Source organism: Silurus meridionalis, chromosome 19, assembly GCF_014805685.1.
Source record: "Silurus meridionalis isolate SWU-2019-XX chromosome 19, ASM1480568v1, whole genome shotgun sequence".
NCBI lineage: Eukaryota > Metazoa > Chordata > Actinopteri > Siluriformes > Siluridae > Silurus > Silurus meridionalis.
Window position 1 is genome coordinate 2,029,376 of NC_060902.1, and position 20,121 is coordinate 2,049,496.

Genomic DNA, 20,121 nt, shown 5'->3' on the forward strand with positions numbered 1-20,121 from the left:
CAGTCGTGTAAAGCATTTCACTACACGTGGCACTCTGTATGAATGTGTACTAATGTGTTAATAATGTGACGTGCTGCAGCACTGCTGAATTCTCATTGTTTAGGTGTTAATACATTTCCTTTAACACGATCATTCACTGATACGATTTTCCGTAAGGAAACGTTTATTGCGCACGTATGGAACTGTAGCAGTCAGAAACAAATCTGTAGCATTTACTTTTTTAGTATTTTGCGCTTTTTTGTCTTTATAACATAAAATAGATCAAAATGAAAGAGTAGAAGAGCTTAAACGTAAGTCAGAACAGGAGCTAACGTGTTCTGAAGACATTCTGCTAACACCAAATGTGACTCTTAATGCACAAAAAGAACTATTTTTTTGTATTTTAACTTGCAAACTGCTGTAATATAAAAGGAATAAATGCGTTCTATTAATGGGGAAATACATGCTTCCTGTCAATGTGTTTGATGAATTGAAATTATTTTCCTATAACGGCACATCCCGAGTGTTTTATTCTGTGCGAGTTCCATGTAGCTCGCTCGCTTTTTATTTATGACTCACCTCCGATTTTCCAAATGGATCGATACTGTGTCTCACATGATTTCAGGGCTTTAATGTTACATGGCTCCATTTCTTGGATGAGGAAAAAAACAATTAAACCTACACATAACTGCGTTCTCAACATAAACATATAAAGTGAAAGTTAGCATTGGAGTGATAACGAAGCCTGGGAGTTCTTGTGCTGCACCTTTATGCTGCTGAGGTTCCGTAACCTCGGACTCTGGGAAAATAAATACTAAAATAAAAAAAACGCCCCCTCGAATGAGAAGTCCTACTCAGATCCTTGTGAAGGGCTGCACGACCCAGAGTTCGGCTTGTGGCGTTAAATCACAATGGCCGCTCGGGGTATCAGCGGTGAAGAGTTACAGTATATTCAAGTGTGTTTTTAGTATAATCAGTAAACATACAGTCAACACATTCACTTTTTAAATGTGTAGCACTGATTTTATAGATTCGAGGACGAATATATACATCACTCATCATAGTTAGCTCTCTTGCTAAAAGAGGCAAGGAGGCAGCCATTTTTTTTTTCATTTCATAAATTAATTGCGAACTGTTTTGAAGTAATGAGAGAAAAACAACTATTGAAGACTAGCGATTTTTTTTTTACATTTAGCCAACTAGCATGTCTGTATTCACAAATGCATCCACATGTTTCTCTCCCAGAACCGTTTATACCTACCTACCCACCTACCTCTATCTGTCTGTCTGTCTGTCTGTCTGTCTGTCTGTCTGTCTGTCTATCTATCTATCTATCTATCTATCTATCTATCTATCTATCTATCTATCTATCTATCTATCTCACACAATTCTATAGGATATCTTTGGTTGCAGTATAATAAAAAGATTAATCCATATCGCATTCCCGTGTTCCAGTCCCAATATACAGCCAATTAGATTCTTCACACTTGTATTCGAACGGCAATTGATGCAATTCTAGTGGCTTGTGTTTATTTCACACCTTTCTCTGACTTAATTTTTTCTTTATTTTTTCCCCTTTTACATCACCCCCCACCACTGCCACCTTTCCAAATGATTCAGTGATTCACTGACCCTCCTCCTCTTCATTCATCACCCTCGCTCTCACCTCTGTCTATTTCGTTGTCTGTCTCTATTTCATATTGACATGCTGTCCTTTTCCCGAAACCCCCCCATGTTTATCATCCTTAACTGCCTATTGGACAGGACACTTTTTTGATCTCACACACGCACACACACACACACACACACACACACACACACACACACACACACACACACAAACAGGTCCACAGCGTTCTAATGAACTGTTCTTACCTTCTTTTTAGACATACAGAGAACACTGAAAAGATAATAGACCCAGACAAAAGGACATATTTAGTGTGGACTGAAAGAATCCTGAATGAAAGGGGACGAGCTTGAAGCAGATAAACTGCCACATAATTAGTGAAAAAACAGCGCAGACTATTATCCATGTAAATACTGTACTCTATACCACAGCACACACACACTAAAGAACAATTGAGCTACTTTGCTTTGTTCAGCCTCGTCTATCAAACATGGTACCAACGGATTTATGTGTAAATCGTTCTTCTGAGAATTTATACAACATTCCAAAATAATATTTGTATGTTATTCGAACTCGTTTGTACATATGTGGATTTATGTATTATTACATGTTGAATATACTGTCGAGTTTAAAATGAAACTGCATGCAATGGAAATGTAATCTGTTCTAAATGTACCTTCAATAAATGCTTTTCAAGTTATTTATACTCTAATCCACATGTGCATGGACAAATATTGATGCAAATGTAAACCGAACTCAACAACAAAGCAAAATAATCTTGTAAATGTTTTAAAGTAATCATGGTGTTTGAAATTGACGTAAATTATTAGAACAACAAATTGATGCTATGTTTCCACACGGACGGTTTTAATTGCCGGATGTGTGTATTATGTCGGATTTTAAGTGATTAAAAAATATATTTTGTGTTTATTTGTTTTAGATCTGAGTGGAAAAAAAAGGATGTCGTGAATAAGTGCGTGTTGTGTTGAAGGTTTTAATTTCGCTTCTTTAATATTTATTTATATTTGTAATAAAAACGCTCAAACCGAAATGCACGCTGCGTTAATAAAATTAGTGCCGTCAAAATAAAGTTGTGTTAATGTGTTATTAAAGCGCTAATTTTGACAGCTGTAATGTATATATATATATATATATATATATATATATATATATATATATATATATATATATATATATATATATATACAGATGGTCTCAGAGTTACGATGGTTTTACGAACTATTTTTCGATCTTACAATAGTGATATGACAAAATTGTCTCCATTAGTGAACCAGTGCTCGTCCACACGCCTGCTGCCACATACGTATATGTACTGTACTGTACTGTAAATTGCTGTTTTGTAAATGAACAAGTGCTGAAACCAATAGTAATAGTATTTTTATACAGTATAAGGAATAAAGACATTTCTGCATTTTTACCCACTTTAGCACCCATGATTTAGGCTTAACATAGACAGAAAGCACAAAAGAAAACGCTATGGCACAGTTCCCGATCTAACACCACACTCTTCATGCACTTGTTTTACCGCGAGACTGAAGCACTCACGTGTTTCATCATGAGAGTCTGTGTCGAGTTCTGTGCAAACCACGAGTGCTGAAACGTTTTTCAGTTCTCATAACGTGACGAGTTATGACGAGTATATTAATATATATTAATATATATTAATATATTGACTATATTAATATCACTATTTCTATTACTATTTCATTATTGATAATTTATGTCAAATAATTCAAATCAAATCATTTCCTTTTCTGTTTCGCAGACTTTAACCTAATTGCTCATTTTGGCTAACAGCTGTGTGTGTACTTGACCTTTAATGGAGTTTTGTGGGCGTCGCTACATGCAAATCAGCTGTGCTCTACAGGCACCTGGTAATATACATCGATCTGCATTCAACATACACACGCAAGAAAATCAGTGTTTATATCATCTAACAAACCCATACAGAACCTGTGAAGAACCTTCCTCCTCTTCTTCTTTACTTACACATCATTTTTGTGTAAGCCAAGGTGAAGCTTTACAGCAATACAAGGAAACACCTACACACACCTACTCTACCCACACACACACACACACACACACACACACACACACACACACACACACAAACCCCACAGGTGAATGGAGACAGAGAGGTGCAGGAACAGGAGAGAAGACATGCTGGAGCAGGTGTGCAATATTTCCGCGTGGGAAAAAAAATGAAATTTGGAACAGATGAAACATATAAATCCCAAACTTCTAGCAACACAATGCCAAACGCTGTATGTACAAAAAAAGCTGTGTGTGTGTGTGTGTGTGTGTGTGTGTGTGTGTGTGAGAAACAGTGTGCGTTTAATCTGAGGTTGAACTGCTGTTACACCTCAGCATTACACATCACCTGTGTTACCTTGTGGTTTGTGAGTGTTAAAGTTTATATCTGACCACACACACACACACACACACACACACACACACACACACACATTCCTTTACTTCTAGTAGTCCTGGTTGATTCCTCTATCACTCTATGTATCTTTCCATCCATTCTCTCAACTCTTTTTCTCTTTCTTTTTCTTGATCCCTCTCTTTGTCTGTCTGTCTGTCTGTCTGTCTGTCTGTCTGTCTGTCTGTCTGTCTGTTTATTGATATATGTCTCAAGGTCTTTGCTTTTTTCTGTCTCTCTCATTCTCTTCATCTTTCTTCATTGTTCTCTCTCTCTCTCTCTCTCTCTCTCTCTCTAAGGGATGGAAAGATTCACAGTTAACAATGTAAGGCATCTTTATAAAATGTATTTATATATAATTATTGTTTGATACTTTTATTATTTAGAAAGTGACCAATAATTTCTGAACAATATTTGGTATGCAGTTTGATTTCTCGTCGCTAAACGCATTTTCTCAGCACCGCTGCTGCCACGTGAATATGACGTATCGCAACACTACGGAGACTGAATCTTGTCCTGAAAGTCACATGGGTACAGATTAACATGGCAGAGGTAGAGCTGCGACTTTCTGCCATCACAACAGGAAAAAAAACGTCTGGTTTCATGCAGTTATGCACTACGAAGGCGTGTGTGTGAAAAGACCATGCGTTAGAAGTCAGAAAACGCTTAAGTAAATTGATGATTTACTGTCTGTCTGAACCAAAGAAATAAAAGTGATCAATTGAATATTTTTTTGCATTGAATTAAATCGCATTGTGTTGAATCGAATGGAAATCGGATCGCACTGCCCAGTAATCGCTGTAAATTATTTGAATCGCTTCAGTATCTTATTGTTGGCGATGCATCGAGATGCGACTCGTATTGTCCTCGGTGATGTAGATGCACATCCCTGCTCTCTATACACACAGGTTTGGTTTGTAAAATTACTAATTATTGTATATAATAAATAATTGATCTATAAATGCAACCTTAAATAAACCACAGAAAACACACACACACACACACACACACACACACACACACACACACACACTCTTCTCACACCTTTCATATCATGGTGTTCTCTCTCACATTTTCTATATTTGTCATTTTCTGTCTAACACACACACACACACACACACACACACACACACACACACACACACACACACACACACACACACACACACACACACACACATCATGTTTGTTCTCTGGGAAAAAGTGATTGTTTATTTCCAGGAGGAATACAGAGCTATCGGTGATGAAACCTTGGACGTGTCTTTTGTTATTGTGTTGTGTTTTAATAAAAGTGATGTCTAAAGAACTGCTCATATGGGACACTGGGAGTCAATCACACAAGGTATGAGTATGAAAGCAAAAATTGATGAGTGTGTGTGTGAGTGTGTGTGTGTGTGTGTGTGTGTGTGTGTGTGTGTGTGTGTGTGTGTATGATGCATAAGAGATTTTTTGGAAGTGTGGGAAGAGAACAAACAATGCTTAGGTCAGCTGTTAAAATGTGTTATTTTCTCTGTGTGTGTGTGTGTGTGTGTGTGTGTGTGTGTGTGTGTGTGTGTGTGTGTGTGTGTGTATGTGTTTGTGTGTGTGTGAAAGAATGAGAATCTTTCTCCTAAATGATCAAAGCAACAAAAACACACTTTTCTCTTTTTTCTTCTTTGTTACAATTTTCCTGTCATCTAGACAGAGAGAGAGAAAGAAAAAGAAAAGAGAGAGATAGAGAGAGGCAGAGGAGAGAGACACAGATGCAGAGAAATGGAGAGATAGAGAGGCAGAAAGAGATAAATTGAAAGGCAGAGAGATAAAGAAAAGGCAGAAGGACGCAGAGAGAATGAGAGGGAGGCAGATAGATAGATAGATAGATAGATAGATAGATAGATAGATAGATAGATAGATAGAGAGGGACAGAGAGACAGAGAGTGATAGATAAAGAGGCAGAGAAATAAAGAGAGAGGCAAAGAGAGAGAGAGAGAGAGAGAGAGAGAGAGAGAGAGAGAGAGAGAGAGAGAGAGGAGACAGAAGCAGAGAGATAAAGAAAGAGGCAGAAAGAATCAGAGTGAGAAAGAGGCAGAGAGGTAGACAGACAGATAGAAAGGCAAAGAGAGAGAAAGAGAGGTAGAGAGAGATGGAGAAAAGAGGCAGAGACTGAGTGATAAAGAGAAAGACGTATATATATATATATATATATATATATATATATATATATATATATATATATATATATATATATATTAGGGGTTTAATGGTACACAAAGTTCACGGTTCGGTGTGCAGCTTGTTTTTAAGTCACGGTTCAGTACAATTTCTTTAATTTGCTTGTAACTTTTTTATTAACTTAGTTTATTATTATTAACATTTGTGAACATCAACAGTTTACACTTGTACAACAATTTTAAATAAAATGCCTGCTTGGTTTAAATAATATATAAAATAATATTTTATAATATTTTATACAAATAAATTAGAAAAAATAAATCTAATTAATTTAATAGACTTTATTATAATGAAAACATTTTAATATTCAACTAAATTTGCACAAATTAAATTGATAAAATAAAACTGAAGAAATGGAAAATTTTAAATAATATTTTACAATTGTTACAGGTGTGTGTGTGTGTGTGTGTGTGTGTGTGTGGTTTACATTTAATATTACATTTTCCAAAGATATATTCATAACTGTTCTATTTATTTACTTTACCAAAATCCCACTTTTAATTTTCTTTTTTTTATTAAACTCAGATTTGATCTATGAGAGAGCGAGAAAGAGTGAGAGAGAGAGAGAGAGAGAGAGAGAGAGAGAGAGAGAGAAACTTTCTCACATTCTCTATTAGTAATTGACTTCAGAAGCCTGCAGTTTATTTGCGTTTTGTGTAATTATGAGTGGAAAATCCCCATATTTGTCTCACAGAATAAAAGAAATTAAGACAGAAAGCAAAAAAAGAGCAGAGAGACACACGAAGGGACAACAGCGAAATGGAAGTGTGACAAAAAGCCACTGGCTGGGTGTGTGTGTGTGTGTGTGTGTGTGTGTGTGTGTGTGTGTGTGTGTTTTCAGTGGAAAAGAGAACGTTTATAGGGTTACTGGAAAGCAGGAAAGTGAGAGACTGAGTGTGAAGCCGTGTTTCTATAAATGAGAGAAAAGTTTGCATTTAGGTGTACAGAAGATTAGCACATAAAACTGAATGTTAAGGGGATTTGTATATAACGCATTCATTACTTCAGGAGATTAAAAGGAACGCTGGTGGCGTAAACAACGTATCGCGTGTCGAACGCTCTCGGGGTTTCATTTCAGGTCAGCAATTAAAGGTTTATGAACATTAAACAAGGGAAAAGCATTAATGCAGTAAAAAAAGTGTTCCAATATCTTGAAAAAGCATAAACTAAAGAATCGACATATATCTTAGTGAAATTGTACAGAAATACACATTTAATATTCATACATAACACGCACAAGTTTGTAGACACCCAAGCATAAGATTGCTATGTGCATCTTTTAAAAAATCCCATTCCACATATATTCCATGTTTGCACTTATAATCAGCTCCACTCTTCTGGGAAGATGTTCCACTAGATTTTGCTCATTCAGCTACAAGTGTGTTGGTAAAGTCAGATAGTGATGCAGGTGAGAAGGTGAGGAGGCCTGAGGTGCATTCAGTGTTTACATTCATCCCAAAGGTGTTCAACTGGATTTATATCGGGAGATCTCTTACATACTTTCCACCCATGTACAGCAGATCTTCATGGAGCTGGTTAGTCATGCTGGAACAGGTTTGGATCTCGTAGCTCATGTGAAGGAAAGTTTTCATAGAATTGTTTTTACAGTGTAGGGAAGAGCCACATATGGCTGGAATGTGTCCCAATACTTTTATCCATATTGTATATATATTTAAATTAATCTTTTCCTCAGACTGCACGTTATACAGTATAACTATAATATATATTGCACCTTTGAGGTTTAGTGCATATTTGTTTATTCATATATTTATTTTAGATTTGTTTATATACATTTGTACTTCTAATTAGATGCTAACTGCAGTTCATGGGCTCTGCACTTGTACTGTGCACAATGACAATAAAATCGAAATCGAATCGAATCTACAATCTAATATTCACAAAAGTCTTTGCCGCTATCTGTGCAGAAAATCATAAGAAATGAAAATCTCTTGATTATAAAAATGATTTGATTCGATTTAAGCATGAAATAGTCGTTTTCCTTTTTAATTTAATATATTTTTTTTTATATAACAGCATTTTCTAAGAAATGACCTAGAAAGAATAAATATCTTGTATTTTGAATGAAGGGGATCGGTAATGACATATGAAACACGATGCATGCCGAGGTGCTTTTGATGCGACATAACGCGGAGACGAGCGCCACTACGATCGACGAGTGAGGGAAAATGTTTTAAACAAATCGGTGTTCATCGTCCCGGTAGCGTTGTAGAGCCGCGTTGAATCGGTCAGCTGTTCTGTTGATTCGTCACGGCCAAACGCCTGACTAGGACAGTGTTTTTGCGATTTAGCACGTGTCAGAATGCAGTAACAGTGAGAGCGCACCCTACAAAAATGCAGACTATGTAACAAAAACAAAAACAAAACAAAAACAATCTATCCACAGCAGAGGCGAGTTCATGAATGTTCGACTGGAATAAATTCGAATACGGCCATTAAGATCATCTTATTTTATATCTGGGATTCCTGCACCAGTGAAGTCTACTGTAATGAGTTTCTTTTATTCGTGTGTGTGTGTCAGTGTTAATATTCTTGCTCCCATGTGTGTGGGGGTGTCGTTACGTTAGCTTCATGTCCCTGCAGTCATAACTGCGAGTTAGAGCTCACACTGGTTATGACCCCTGAAAAACAGCCGCGAGTAACGGTGGCTTCATTAAGGCTACGAACGATCGCGCTGCATTAAACAGCTACGCCAAATCACACATTGAAATCAGCGCCATTATGTAAAGTCACACCGGGGGCGAAACGCTCTGTTTGTGTGTGTGTGTGTGTGTGTGAGAGACTGAGAATGTACCCATGTACATGTGTGCGTGTTTGTGTTTGTCTGTCACTCATTAACATTTTCTTTTCGCCAGCAAATGCCATTATCTTACACAACCCAGATGGCACGCTCTTCTATTTCAATCGATTTTTTTTAGACGTAATCAGGGATTACTGCTGTATGTAATAATCCACAACACTCGTATTTGTGCATAACAAGACGGCACGCATTGTCCACGTTACCATAACAACGAGACGTTTGGCTCCACACGTTCTTTCGTTTTTAAAGCCCAATGAGGAAACATACTTTCGAGTACTCTGATTACATTTTTAGGCATTGGAGTAAGAATTTCTTCATGACCAGGTTCAGGTTGACCTCGTCTCGGCCTCAGACGCTTCAGAAGCTTCGTGACTTTGATAAACCGCGCTGCTTTCACGCTACTGCTCAACATATTACCCAGAAAAACAACACTCATGGTTGGCTGTGTGTTTGCATTGTCAGCAACACACACACACACACACACACACACACACACACACACACACACACACACACAGTGCTGTGATTGATGGCTCAGACTCCATACAGATAACCTTGTACCACACTCATGGAAAACGATTTTTGAGCCAAGACAAGGCCTGTAGCACTTTGGGTCACTTTTAATATAGTCCAGGGGGAGGAGCTAGATCTAATCTAATTTCCCTAATAAGGCTAACAATACGTCCATAACAGTTTGGAGGCGGAGCTACATGTGATCCAATTCTGCCCATAAGGCTGACCTTGAATCCTAACCAGTCCAGAGGGGTCTTGCGCTAATATATATATATATATATATATATATATATATATATATATATATATATAAAATGTAAATTCATTTTAACAGCACTAATTTAATTAAAATGTAAATCAATTAATACAAAAAATGTGAAATTAAAAAATTCAACGCAACACACATTTATTCACAACATCCTCTCTTTACTCAGATAAAACAAATTATAAACTACATTGAAAAAGTATTTTTTTATCACTAAACATTTGTTTTACAGATGTGCATTTTTGTTCGCTCTTTTGTTATACTGAAGGTTTAAATCAGCACCAAAATCAGCCATGACGCGCACATCCGGCAATTAAAACCGTCCGTGTGGAAACATATTAAAAGTTCCATTTGTCGTCCTGATGATTTACGTCATTTAAAACACCATTATTGCTTTAAAACATTTACAAAAAAAAGTTTTAAGCTCCATGTTGTGTTTGGTTTTACTAATAATAAACATATTTGTCCATGCGCATGTCGATTAGAATATTGAAAACGTGAAATTATTCATTTAAGGTACATTTAGAACATAAAAATATGCGATTATTCATAGGTTAATTAACAATCATGCGATTAATCGCTATTAAATATTTTCATCGATTAACAGCCCTTGCATAAATTCAATCTTCCCTAAGCCCTACTTAGTCCAGAGGGTGGAGCTAGATCTTATAATAATAATAATAATTCGTTACATTTATATAGCGCTTTTCTGCAGCACTCAAAGCGCCTTACATATGAAAGGGGGGATTCTCCTCAACCACCACCAATGTGCAGCTTCCACCTGGATGATGCGACGGCAGCCATATTGCGCCAGAACGCCCACCACACACCAGCATATTAGTGGAGAGGAGATAGAGTGATATAGCCAATTAATATGAGGGGATGATTAGTAGGCCAGCAGGCAAGTTTGGCCAGGATGCCGGGGCACACCCCTACTCGTTTTCAAAAGACATCCTGGGATTTTTTAATGACCACAGAGAGTCAGGACCTCGGTTTAACGTCTCAGCTGAAGGACGGTGCTTTTTTTTTTTTTTTTTTTTACAGTATAGTGTCCCCGTCACTATACTGGGGTGTTAGGACCCACACAGACCACAGGGTGAGCACCCCCTGCTGGTCTCACTAACACCTCTACCAGCAGCAACCTGGTTTTTCCCAGGTGGTCTCCCATCCAAGTACTGGCCAGGCTCAACCCTGCTTAGCTTCAGTGGACAAGCTGTCTTGGGCTACAGGGTGATATGGCTGCTGGCTTCTCCAATTCCACTTATAAACCTGACCATAAACCCTACCCAGTCCAGGGGGTGGAGCTTGATCTTATCCAATTCCTCTAATAAGGCTGACCCCTATATCCAAACCAGTCCAGGAAGCGGAGCTAGACCTTCTATATGGCTGACCTACTCAGTGCAGGGGGGTGGAGCTAGATCTGATCACATTCCACTTATAAACCTGATCTTAAATCCCACCCAGTCCAGGGGTGGAGCTAGATCTGATCACATTCCTTCTATTAGGCTGAAAAGAAGTTCTACAGTACCTTGTCCATGGGTAAAACAAAATCTCATCCAATAGATCTAACACAACTATTCAGCCTGAAACAGAATGAGCTGGGTTTTAGACGGTACCTGCATAAGAGGAACGGTAGAAGTTCCAACTCCCCCCCCAGAGACCCCACAGCATTTCCCAGATATATCAAATATTCCTGCCTAAAGTATGTGACTCTAAAGTTCCACTTTTCTTACATGAGTACTGCGTGTTTGATATTTATCTGTCTAAAAGCCGCTCTGCATACATGTAGACATAAAACATGCCCTCCTGTCAGTCTACTCTCTCTGCCTGTGGCAGTAATGTTATAATATTTCAGGATAAGCATATAATTAACATTAGAAGGGCAAAAAAATAATTTCCATTATCATTTATTATCGCCACAGATCAAGTAAAAACTTTTTAATCTTTGTGTCGAGGCCTCTCTCGCTGATAGAATGATATGCTGTGCAAGCCCAGCACATTAACACCTACGTTAATGGCACTCGTGAAAAAGAGAGAGAGAGAGACAGAAAGAGAGAGAGAGAGAGAGAGAGAGAGAGAGAGAGAGAGAGAGAGAGAGAGAGAGAGAGAGAGAGTATTACGCTTAATAAGCCTGGGCACATTTCACATTAGAAGTGGCCATTAATATTCCATTATCTGTCTGGACATCCTACAAAAAAGCTCCGAAATTGCCCAGCTGTAAAAGGAAATCGCTCTCTCACCCCTTCAGGTGAGGTGTTAATACACTGCACAGCTAAAAACACAAAAACAACAAAAACAAAACCGAATAAACGCACGTACCTGGTTTTGGGGGATGTTGTTAGCCACTCTTCATGCTTTTCGAATGATATCAAGTAAGCAGCGATTTCCTGGAAAAGAAGACAAATAATTTGATTTAGATTGTTACCTAGTGATAACCAGCGTTAATAAAAATACATAAAACGGCACTGATGGTTAAATCTAGAGAAAATGCATCCACATTATTTAGCAATTCATTTATTTATTCATTCAACCATTCATTCATTCATTCTTGACTGCCTACTGCCCACAGATATTGATCGACCCTGCTGAATTGGCAATTGTCTTTAACAAAATAATATATATATATTCTGTCCTTTTCTTATATTTATATATATATATATATATATATATATATATATATATATATATATATATATATATATATATATATATATATAAAATATAATGTATTATTATTACATTAATCCCCGACAAACGGACGCCACCCCAAAAATGCTATTTTCTGTATACAGTACTTTACTGTATTAACATTTTACTTCATTTTATTAGGTAATAATTACTCCATAAAAACAATTCCCTATACGTTTTTGGTCTATCTTGCTATCCGCTAGAGACCGGGAAAATCAGCCAAACAAGTTAGCTATGTGGCAAACGCAATTCCGCGATAAACCCGGGGGTGCGAGATTCAAACCGCGGTAAAGCATGAGATTATACTTTGATTATACTTTTTATACTTCAAATTTTCTTTGTTTTAATTCATTTATTTATTAGATTTTTAGGTTGGACAGTCATGATAAGCGCCTCACTGCATGTCGAACTCTGATTGTGTGTCACCAAAAAAAAAAAAATTGTTCGATTTGACTGTTAAAATTGTGTAAACTGTGTAAAACAAACAAAAAACACCCAATAACCTACTGTAGTCGCATAATTGTGCACATCCTGTAGGCTGAAACTCAACTAAAATGTTATTACATCACTCAAGTCTTTTTAAGAAAAACTCTGCCCCATCATGACTTGGCGATATGTTCTCACTCTTTCTTGCTAGAGCTCTTTCTTCTATATGTATCCGATGGTCAGGGCGTCTCCTGTGCACAGTCTGTTTCAGGTCTATTATAAGTTATTCCTTCTGTGGGTTTGGATGTGTGCTTTGTGCTGTTGTCTTGTTGAAAGGTAAATTTTTTTTAATGTTCGCCGTCCTAGCATCCTCCTAAAAATCCAACGCTATTTCCATCTATTCGTGATTCTGATAAAGAGTTCTGGGCGAATAAAAGCCCTACAGCATGATGCTGCCACCACCGTGCTTCAATGTGCTTTTCATGATCACCTTTCGGAATGGAATCAGACCTAAACACATTTGCCACATGGGCCGGGGTGATTTCACTGAGATTTATGCACCATGGCCCAGACGTGCAAAGCTGTCGCATGCAGAGAGTAATCAGTACTTCTCAGATGTTTCTGCAGCTCCTCCTGGCAGCCTTTCTGCTAAGTTTTTACTGTATCTTGTCCTTTTTCTAAATGTTGGAGGGACGATGATGACCTTTCTACGCTTTCCTATGACACTTCTAAAGTTCTCATTAAAGGTAATGATACATGTAATGGAAATTCTTTTGTACCCCACTCTTGACTGACAGATTTCAACAAAAATTACATGCATACTTTGTTAGCTCTTTGTGGATCATGGCTTCAGGAGACGAATGAAACCAGGATGATGTGGAAACTAGACAGAAACTGATGATCTTTATTTGAGGCTAATCAGAAAGGAATTGTGCAAAGGAATTTGATTCCCATTTTCTCCTCTAAAATAATTCTGATTGCGTTTTTACTTCTTCATTAACCCATATGTTGGCTTTTCAAATTCATGGTAAGAAGTTCAGAAATCTTGGTTTCATCACCTACAAGAACCTGCCATTTTGAGGACAGTGTATAGATATTTTCTATTCGTTGTAAATCAAATTCTCTCAGCAAGTCAAAAGGGCTCCCAGGAGAGCAACTCGTTCATGTCAGAACAGACACAAAAGGGCTCTGGATGTTTCCAGATGACTTGATGAGGACCAAAAAAAAAAGATGTGCAGACAGCTACAGGATGTCATTCTCATGCACGGCAGTTGCTCGTCCCTCGAATTTCTGCGAACGCTGTAAAGAGTCTTGGAGCTCATTTTATGCGCTGGCGGTCTCAATTCGCACGAGCCGTGAGCGGAATCCGTGTCCGAACAGAGTCGCGGAAAGGTTAACAGCTTCATCGCAGAATGTTACAGGTGCCTTATGAGGGCTTATGCAAAGGAGAGCCATGTTAAGGACAGGGAAAGATGGGAATCTCAAAGGAGAGGAGAAATGAGACAGGGTTTTTTTTATTTTCTCACACCCTCATGACTCTTTTCCAGGGGAAAGGAATGAACGTATGAAAAGAAAACACCAGGGTGCATGCGGTTATAGGAAAAAGAAGCAACAGCGGATGTTAATATTACCACAGTGAAGTTGATTATCTCTCTCTTTAAGAATGTGTAGTTTTGGAAATTGGCTCTTGAAGGTAACAGGACAAAAACTATAACAAAAATCTAAATAAAGTCAAAATATTTATTCACGTTTTCACACTACCACCTTCAAAATAGTTCCCTTGCACAGCAATACAGCGCTGACTGCGTTCCTGCTACTTCTGTAACGTGTCCTGGAAGTTCTTTCAGCCGGATCTTTATCTTCGGGAAGAGGGCGAAGTTCGCAGGAGGCAAATCCAGCGAGTCGTGTGTTCTCAGAAGATTCATCCTGATCTCTGGATGTCGTTCAGTAAAGTTCGCGCATGCCGCTCGAACCACCTTGTTGCAGCATCGCAGTATGTCAAACGTACGTCATGTCAGACTCCTTTGAGGCAGATCTGTCCAGATTTCACGTTCGCTCTTTGTTCTGATTAGCTGTCCAGGATATAATCGCAGACGCGGTAACGCTCGTAGTCACCAGTTAGCACCATTAGTCTGGAAACACCACGTGCAGGTTTTATAGGGATAATAATGTGTATTATCACGAAATTGTAATGCACTCCTGTTAAAGTTGTAGTAAGAGCTGCTGGTGACCAAAGTGTCGCAGATTTGGTGTTTCAGAGGGTTTGATTAGAACTCCTGAAGTTTTATCTGCTATAAAAGGCAACAGAGAAACTCAGAGGCTACTGCATCTCTGCCAGCTCAGCTCCATTGTTTCAGCAATGTTTTTTTTCAGCATCACTGTTTTTCATCATCCTTCTCTGACCACACTGCACTCTCTTTTGTCTTCCTGTTTACTGCTCGGCTAAGTTTTTATTAGTGCTGTCTCACTGCTCGTCAAGTCAAGCCCCCAAAGTCCCCTGGTACGTCCTTGGGAGAAGTGAAAGACAAATGATGACCTGTTATAATTTGGCAAACAGAAAAAAAACAACTAAAGTGATCTTTGGGCTTTATGTCAAAATCAGTTTATTTAGAAAGCAATTCTCTAGGACTTGTTATACTATTCTTTTGGTTCTGATGTTCTTCTCATGCTCTTTACCCTCCACATCTTCATTATCTGTAGTGTTTCTATGTAATCTTCCATACTTCACGCCGTACGACAAATGCGCTGAAAATGAAGAGTTGAAGGTCTGCAGGCTTTTAAGAAAGAGAACCTCCTCGTCTTCCTGAGATCCTCACCACCCTGGAGGCCAGTCATTCGGCTTCTAGCGAGCCTGCTCCAGGCAATCACTTCTCTCACCTCGTGTTAACCTGTAGCGTGACACCCTGGGTCTTACGCTGAATTTCTGTGCTCACAAGCCATCGGGTGTGAAAAACTCCTCAAAGTGTTTAAGCTATAGTCGAGGAAACAAAGAGTCGCACGCCTAGAGACAAAAACTTTTCTCTTCAAACCGGAAGATATCAGCGCTCGTTCTCGTCCCGTCTCCTTTAGCTTGTGACTTTGGGGATGTTTGAACGTGTTTTCACAATTTTACAAGTCTTATTCAAAAAATGAAATCTACTCTGACTGCGACAGGGAGACTTCAGAATCTGCTATACAATGCTGCTCAAACTAGTTTTGCTCTCAGCCAATGGGGCGATGGCACTACATTTGGACCGTCACAATTAATTACGACAGTAAATAATAAATAATTGAAAGCTGCTGAGTCTCTTTGAAGCAGCTTTTTGTTGAAGTGATCAAGGAGCTGTTTCAGTGGAGGTGATACTCCTCCGAACGTCGTGTGGTGTCAAAACGAGTAGCAGCTACAATGATATCACAGATAAAAGGCTGCGCCGGGGACGGGCGATATGACAAAAACGTCATATCGCAATATACCTCGGGACATTTCTATGATACATGATATTTATCATGATGCATCATTTTAACTAACAGCTGTCAGATCATAATTTAAAGATATTTTATATTTATATTTATATATATATATATATATATATATATATATATATATATATATATATATATATATGAGGTGGTATCAAAAAGATTCAGGATTCGTTTTGCAACACGGCAGGGTTACTTCACAATGCTGCATGCACAGTCACAGGCAGCACCAACCTTCATTAACTAGTGTGCCAAAAAACTTCCACCGTGAATCATAAAAGGTGCTTAAGGCGCTTCAAACAGAAGACTTTCAGAACACGTTCCAGAAGTGGCAGGAAACGCTGGGAGCTGTATTGCTGTGCAAACATACTTTTTTGAAGGTTTGTGTAAAATAAGATGAATAAAGAACTTTCTTATGATAATATATTGATATGAAGCTGTGATTTATTATCGAAACTAAATCATCACCTTCTAATGAAGAATTGTGGTCTGGTCTTTGGTCAATCAGATTTTGTTTGATCAAAAGTGCACCAATAATTTCCAGCTTCTTCCCCTTACTTTGAATATCTATCAGATCTCCACCTTCTACAGTTCCCTCATGCTCTCAAAAAATTAAAAATTAAAGTAGAAAAACTGACTGGTGAAGTAAGAAATCAATTTTAGTCTCACTCTTATGTCTCCAGTGAACCCAACTGTAATTGTTTAAACTTAGAGTAAGTGTGAAATGAATCATACTCGGTTTTGCTCCCTAAACCCCAACCGCATCACTTTTAATCGGACTGATCCAAGAGATCCAGTGAACTGATCTGGCACTCGGGGAAAACCGAGAGAGGAAGGAAGGAAGGAAGGAAGGAAGGAAGGAAGGAAGGAAGGAAGGAAAGAAGGCACTGACAATTTCAAACAAATTCCTTACAAATGCCTGATTCTGTTTTTGTAAAAAACAAAACTACAATCAACCTGTGAATCGCTTGATCTGTTTTTTTCTTTGTTTGGTCTTTTTTCCCTGGATATGTGGTTCTGGCGTTTGTCCTGATTAAACCGAGAATCCTGCGAGTAGTTCATGAGAGCCAGGTATACAGCAGCATTAGAGGAGGAATAAAGCGTAACGTTAGCCCTCGCGCCTTCATTTTCATAATCATAACCGAATGCGCCATCTCGTTCTTTTATATTCCCTCTCTCCGCCCACTCAGTCAAGGAGAAATCAAAGAAGTTCAGGAAGTAAACTGACACTTCACTTTAAAAAGTGGGAGAGGAAATTGAGTCATTAATCATAACTCTCACACCCCCAGATTCAGTCCCAGTCCTGTTCACACACACACTCACTCTCACACACACTTCATTTCTGAAATGGGGTGGCCTGAGCTTGTTAGGCACAGCACAAGAGATAAATACTCCCCCTGCTCAATGGTCTGAGTGTAGAGACGCCACTCCACTGTTTGTCTCACTCTCACTGTTTGATTGTTTGTTGTCCGCTGAGGGTTTTCAAGAGAACGTACGAGACTGAGATAGAGAAGGACACCATTGTATCCTTGATGTTCAGTCATGCTGCCACTGGGGAATACTCAATCAGGTAGCTCTTTAAAACACACCCACCCAACACACACACACACACACACACACACACACACACACACACACACACACACACACAGCAGAATTCGACACAGGGGAAGCCGCTGCCATCAGCAATTCTAGTCCTTCTTATTACTAATTTATACAAATAAGAATATATTTCAAACAATTGACCTTGTTGCGACCTTGATCCTTGTATGGATTAATTCCAGAATCTAATGGGTTCATCTGCTGGATATGACACTCTCTCATGGCTCATGGATCTAACGGGAACAACACACGGATGCACAGATGGATGGACACACAACCTGAAAACGACCCAAAAAAAAAAAAGCTACATCAGCAGACGTGTTAAAGATATTCGGTTCTTTTCCACTTACATGATGTGTTTTTATTTACAATTATGATATAAAGAAATTTTGAGATATCTAAATAAGCGTTTTATATTTGATTTAGTTTTGAGCCTACTGCGGTTTAAAGGAAAAATTCAATACAATGTGAGTAATTAATATAACAGCTCTGATTAATGAATCCTATTTGCTCAAATATTCCGCTAGATATCTCATCTGCTGTATCCATTTACACGCGTTTGCATTGGTCCAAGTTTTGGACTGGATTCTTTCGAACCCTGGTGCATTTGTGTTTATCTTATGTCACCATGAAAATCATAAAGAATGAGGAATGCAACACAACTCCGAATTGTTAACTCAATTTGCGAGACACGCCAACAGATGGCAGCACAAGGCTGCACACACAATCACAGGAAGCACCGAATTTCAAACGTCAGTGCACCGAAAGACCACATTCTGCGTACATCTGCTGCGAGACTGGTGCTGTTCTGACCAGCTGCGTTACCACTTCAGTGATTTCATCAAGTGAGAACAAGGCAAATGCAGGGCAAATCCTCCAGTGATACGTTTGACGTGATTTGTCCAGTTTTTTCAGTGCCGCTGCAACAAGTCGCTAAAGGTGTTTTAAGTGGCACAAGCGTTTCAAGAGCGGAAAAACATTTTGGCAAGATCCAGCTCAAAGGTCGTGGTTTTGACACTGCTGCGGAGATCCGGCAGAAGGTGCTCGACCACGCTACGAAAATAAGACTTCAGGACGCGCTCGGGAAGATCGCTGAAAGCGTTGTGTTGCTGTGCATGGGGATTATTTTGAAGGTGAAAATGTGGAAACGTACATAGATAAATAAAGTACTTTGTTGTAAACAGAGCGAAAATCTCCTGGAAAATCTTTCGAACCGCCCTCTATTCTGGGCTCAACCGGCATTGTGGAAGTCGTGTGTAATGCACAGCCAAGCACATGACGCCACTTCTTTTGGGTTATCAATATTAACGAGAGACAGGGTTTAAAGGGAATGAATTATGAATGAGGGATGAGGTCGGTGCTCGTTCCATAAAGCACCGCCTGCTTTAAATGCGAGGATCGACTCGGTTTCTCTGGCAAACACCTGCTACTTCTCTGACATTGATGGCGGTAGTTCGGGTTCTCAGGGCCAAATCTGTCGGGTGCAGGGCTGGGTGATATATCATGCAGGAATCGATCGGCAATCAATGAAGTATCCTGAAGGAGATCGGAGCTTTCGGCGTACAACTGGACTCCTGCCATGGTGCCTTGGCCCCGCCTCCTCTGAGCACCTTGAGAGCTGGTAGTAAACAGCTAGTCTTGAATCTGTTGGGATTTTTTTTGGTTAGTTTTTTATAAATTCGCTTCCCTTTCCTGCTTCTCTTTCTCATGTAGCACTGTGCTGTCATTCTGCTTGTTTATTTGTCTGGCAATGATAAGGAGAAAGTGAAATTGTGGAGGAAAGGCGAGGGGTAAAAAAAAAAACGAGGCTGAGGGAAAAGTTGACACTTAGCAAGACTGTTGTTCTGTTGTCCCTGTGCCAAGCCTGGTGCCTCTGTGGATAAAAATAAAATGAAACAAACTGTTTGATGGTGTCCTCTCAGTTAGCAGTTAGCATTGTAAGCAGAGAGGACAGGGAGAAAAAAGAAGAGAGAGAAAAAGGCTGGGGGGAAATAAAACGTAGACCGTCGAGTGTTCATAAAAAAACGTACTTAAATATAATAAATGATCAACACTGAATAATACTGATTTTTATTTACTCCATCTAA

The 20,121-nt window shown here is 38.8% G+C and overlaps 1 protein-coding gene across 12 annotated transcripts in view; it reads right to left on the bottom strand.

The window, feature by feature from the left end:
- LOC124402193 (calmodulin-binding transcription activator 1-like) overlaps window positions 1–20,121 on the bottom strand; it is a 261,909-nt gene that overhangs the window by 127,030 nt on the left and 114,758 nt on the right. For all 12 annotated transcript variants that reach the window (XM_046875023.1, XM_046875025.1, XM_046875021.1 and 9 more), the window contains one exon: window positions 12,179–12,246. In XM_046875023.1, the coding sequence (XP_046730979.1) occupies window positions 12,179–12,246 (68 nt within the window). The remainder of the gene's footprint in view (window positions 1–12,178; window positions 12,247–20,121) is intronic.